This window comes from Pteropus vampyrus, unplaced genomic scaffold (assembly GCF_000151845.1).
Source record: "Pteropus vampyrus isolate Shadow unplaced genomic scaffold, Pvam_2.0 Scaffold341, whole genome shotgun sequence".
In the NCBI taxonomy this organism is placed as follows: Eukaryota; Metazoa; Chordata; class Mammalia; order Chiroptera; family Pteropodidae; genus Pteropus; species Pteropus vampyrus.
The window spans coordinates 478,008-482,247 of record NW_011889122.1 but is presented as its reverse complement, the minus strand read 5'-3'; the positions used below and the strand labels follow the sequence as shown (position 1 = coordinate 482,247).

Genomic DNA, 4,240 nt, shown 5'->3' with positions numbered 1-4,240 from the left:
GGACAGCGCCCTCACGTGCTCGGGGCATGACCAGGCGGCAGCACGTGTGCAGGAGGGTGAGGAGAGCCTGTGGCAGCAGCCACACGGGGCATGCCCCGAAGCCGAGTCTGTGCTCGGTCGCAGCACTGGAAGCCCGGCTGTGTCCTCCGCGATAAAGCCAAGCCATCCACGGCAGGCTCCAGGTAGCAAGGCCCAAAAGGTTCCGGCCAGGCTGCAAGTGCAAGCTGAGGCATTCCCAGGCCCCAGTGCAAACGTCACCTTGCTCCGTGTGGCCTGTCAGTCTGCCCTGGGCCAGAAGCAGGTGGGCTTTCCTGCCCCCTTGGTTACATCTGAGACTGGGGAGGTATGGGCAGAAATGCCAGGTTCACCTGGATGCACTGAGGGGACACTCGGGCTGATGGCAGACTCGCTGGCCGTGGGGGTAGATTTCCCGTGCCCAAGTCTCCGGGGTCACAGGCAGTGTGGCTGTCCAGCAGCTTCTGAAATCTCGCAGCAAGGGAAGTTGCATGGCGCTCAACCACAGGAGGACCAAGGAGGGGCTGGGGCTTTCTTCAGGAAGAGGCAGCAGGTACAGAAGGAAGGCTGTCTACCTTTATCACGAAGGGACGACTACCATCAAGTCTGATGGGAGACTCTTGCCTTGAAGGTAGAACTAAAAGCCTCGATGAACTCAGAAAATCATCTTCATTTGGTAAAACGAAAACCCAAAAACCCTTGCTGTGCCAGCTCCGGTCAAACCCTTCCTGCGTACGATCTGCTGTATGCGGCCCAGCCCAAACCTCATGCCTGTCCGCTGAAGGAAGGGACAAGCTATGTTTATGTGGCATTTTTTCTAGATGCGGTCGGAAGACCTTTCTCAGTTTGGAAAAACAAACACTTGTTGACCCAGCGGTATTAGAAAGGGTCAGAGGTCCCCCGGGCCGCCAGCCGACATACGGTTCGTACGTGGGTTGGCAGAGCGCCGTGAGGAGCCACAGTCAGGCTCGACGTCGAGGTCTGACACTGTCCATGAGCTGGTCACTCTGGGTTTACCACAGCCATCTGCACGACACGGAATCGGAACAGCCGACAGTGTGGGTCAGTGTCCCCGCTGGGAGTGTCCACCCCAGCTCCGCGTCTGGGCCGAGATCCCGCCCCCCATGCGGGGTCACACAGGCTTCCTGCATCGTCACCTTGTACCGAGTGGGAAGACCAAGGCTGGCGCTGAACCCTGACGGACACCTATGGGCCCTGGCGGGGGTCTTGCAGCCTGTGAGGCAGCACAGTTCGCACCCACAGAGAAGGGGGAGAGGTCCTGGCTGAGAGGTGTTTAAAATGAAGGCGGCAGAGACGCAGCTGGCTGTGCTGTCTGCCATTCGAAACACCACAGGGCGGTTCAAACTATAAGTAACAGCTCATCCGAGAAAGCTGCGATCTGCGTTCACGCCGACCACAGACTCAGCTGTGTGGCTGCCGAGACGCGGCCGGTGTCGCCTTCCGTCGCCTGGGCCAGAACGAGTCCCGGGCCCCCCGGCAAGAGCAGCGGAGGGGTCACTGCTCAGACTAGGTGCCGGGCGAGAGACCGTGAAACACACAAACAAAGGGCTGCACAAATCGACCAACTGTCCTGAAAAAGTCTTCTAAATACAGGCTGACGTGGGACGGTCCTCAGGACCATCAACATAAATGAAGACATGGTGCGAGGTTCGAACCCACGCTCCGCGGTTCTCTGTGTTACAGGGAAACACGTCCGCCTCAGTCGGAAGGAAAATCTTACTGCAAAGCAGCCCTGGCTTTTCAGTGCACCGGTCTGAGGACACCGCTTCCCTCTAGGAGGGAGGCTGACTCCCTGGAGGGCCCACTGGGTCCTCGCCGTCCTCAGGAGAGCAACGCGCTGGCACAGTGCTGGGGGCCAAGGCCAGTCACACCACGTGCTTCAGTGGGCCAAGGGCCAAAGTGACGGTTTGTGGACTTTTTGATGGATTAAAACTACACTCAGTGGGGAAAGGAGAGAGCGGCCATAGTGTTTATGGGATTGTCACTTGTGGCACGCAACTCCTAAAGGCTGCCCCAGAAGACAAAGTGCCTCAGGGGAGACAGAGTGCGATGCAGGGGCCTCTTCCCTGCTCACTTACCCCCCAGGAAGAGGGTCCCGCCACTCACCGGGTTTGGGTCTTCCATGGGCGGCACCTGAAGCAATAGTCAGAGACTGGGGCTTTATGGGGTCCCCCGGGGCCGAGTAGTTGCCGGCGCTGGGAACCTGGATGTAAGGGCCCACGGCAGCAACCCTGCCCGGCGTGCTCAGCGGTGACTGTGGCGAGGACGCGCTATTCACACGGCTCAGCTACAAAACAGGGAGAAATGAGTGTTAAGATTCTCCTAAAAGAAATGAGTGTTAAGATTCTCCTAAAAGAAACTGTAAGCCTCGTGTGACAGCCTGCTCAGATTTGAACCACTTGCTACTTCGTACTCAGGCGGCTGTGTCACTAGGAAGACCAGTGTCTAGGAAGGCCAAGACTTTGAAGAAGGGCCCCGACCTGCAATCCTACCAACAAGTGATGGGTCTGGTAACACCTGCCATTTGGGAGCTCCAGAGCCAACAGAACTGCTGCCCAGGACACCTCCACAGATGCCACGCTCTCACCCGGGGGCGCTCTCCTCCCCCTGGGCGGGCACGGAGGCGTCCGGCAAATCCTGGACTCAGCCTGGCTGCAAATCCTGCCCTGCCACGTCCTTGTTGTGCTGCCTTGGGCAACCGACTTAACCTCTCTGAACCTCTGTGCCCATATCCATAGAGTCAGGATAAGGGTTGTTGTAAGGACTGAATGAGCCACGCAGGGCACAGTGACAGGGCCTGGAACCGGATGAGGCGCTGACGAATTTCCTGAAGGCATGCTCTGCTGCGCTCAGCAAAGACACCAAGCCACAGCCAATAACAGTGGTCACACAACACTGCCCAGCAACAGAAGGTCCATGAGAGGGATGTAACTGGAGACTCACTGACTCCTTAGGGGTTCCCCCAGACAGGCTCTAAGTGAGAGGTCTATAACGCTCTACAATTGTTTGCACAATTCTGCATGCATGAACATGTGTCATTTTGGTGAGAGGTCGATGACTTTGACAATAATTGCTCAAAGGTCCATAGGACCTTTGGGTGGAGACACATCTCTGCGAAGCACCAACTTCTTCAAGGAGACCCCTCGAAGCATAAGGTTTGGAATGCAAGAAGTAACATTTATCTAGCCATGTGTGGTGGTTAATTTCATGTGTCAACTGGGCTAGACCATGGTACCCAGACATTTGGATGAATACATGTGGATGCTGCTGTGAAGATAGTTCTTAGATGAAAGTAACATTTAAATCAACAGACTGCGGGTAAAGCAGACTGCCCTCCATAACATGGGTGGGCCGCATGCAATCAGTTGACGGCCTTAATGGAAAAAGTCTGAGGTCATCTGAGGAAGAGGGAATTCTGCCTGCAGACTCAAGCTGCGACATCAACGACTGCCTGGGTCTTCAGGCTGTAGGCCTACCCTGCAGATTTTGGATTGCCAGCTTCTATAACCATGTGAACCAATTCCCTAAACAACTGATCAACCTCTCCCTACACACACACACACACACACACTCACGCCCTCCCCGCACTGGCTCTGTTTATGTAAGTAGGCATGGAGAATGCGCATGCGTCCTCTCCATGGCCTCCGCTGTTCTGAGAGAGAGGAAAACCATAATCTGCACTCACAGAGTTACACAGATTAACCACTGACCTTTAAGCTCTCTGGTTAAAAAAAAAGTGTAGATTTGTAGATAAGAGACCTTTCACCTGAGACCACTGATTATGACAGTCACAGAAGTGGCAATCCCCTTCTTCCTGGAGCACCCCGGTCCCCACTCCCAATGGCAGAGCGCAGGCGGCTCTGACTCAGGCGTGCTGCCCTCAAACCCTGAGCACCAATGGCGGAAGAAAGGAAGTGCCACATCTGGCCAAAGACAAGGCACAGCCATCCTCAGCTGACGCCCCACAGCGCTCAGCCGTGCCCATGGCCACGGAAGCACCAAGATTACCGGCAAAGCTTGGAGACACCTGCCCAATGACAGAGCTGGGCAGAGGGGCCCTGGGACATGGAGTGTCATACAGAAGTGACAAAGGAACGAGGAAATGACCTGGAGATGCCCATGTTGCAATCAGAAAAAAAGACTAGGTTCAGAACAGTGTGGATGATGTAATTCCTACAATTCTATTTTCAATTAATAATTAAAT

The 4,240-nt window shown here is 55.4% G+C and overlaps 1 protein-coding gene across 1 annotated transcript in view; it reads right to left on the bottom strand.

Moving 5' to 3' along the window:
* PPP1R13B (protein phosphatase 1 regulatory subunit 13B) overlaps positions 1-4,240 on the bottom strand; it is a 49,861-nt gene that overhangs the window by 8,467 nt on the left and 37,154 nt on the right. The window contains exon 8 of the mRNA XM_023522354.1: positions 2,143-2,323. Within this exon, the coding sequence (XP_023378122.1) occupies positions 2,143-2,323 (181 nt within the window). The remainder of the gene's footprint in view (positions 1-2,142; positions 2,324-4,240) is intronic.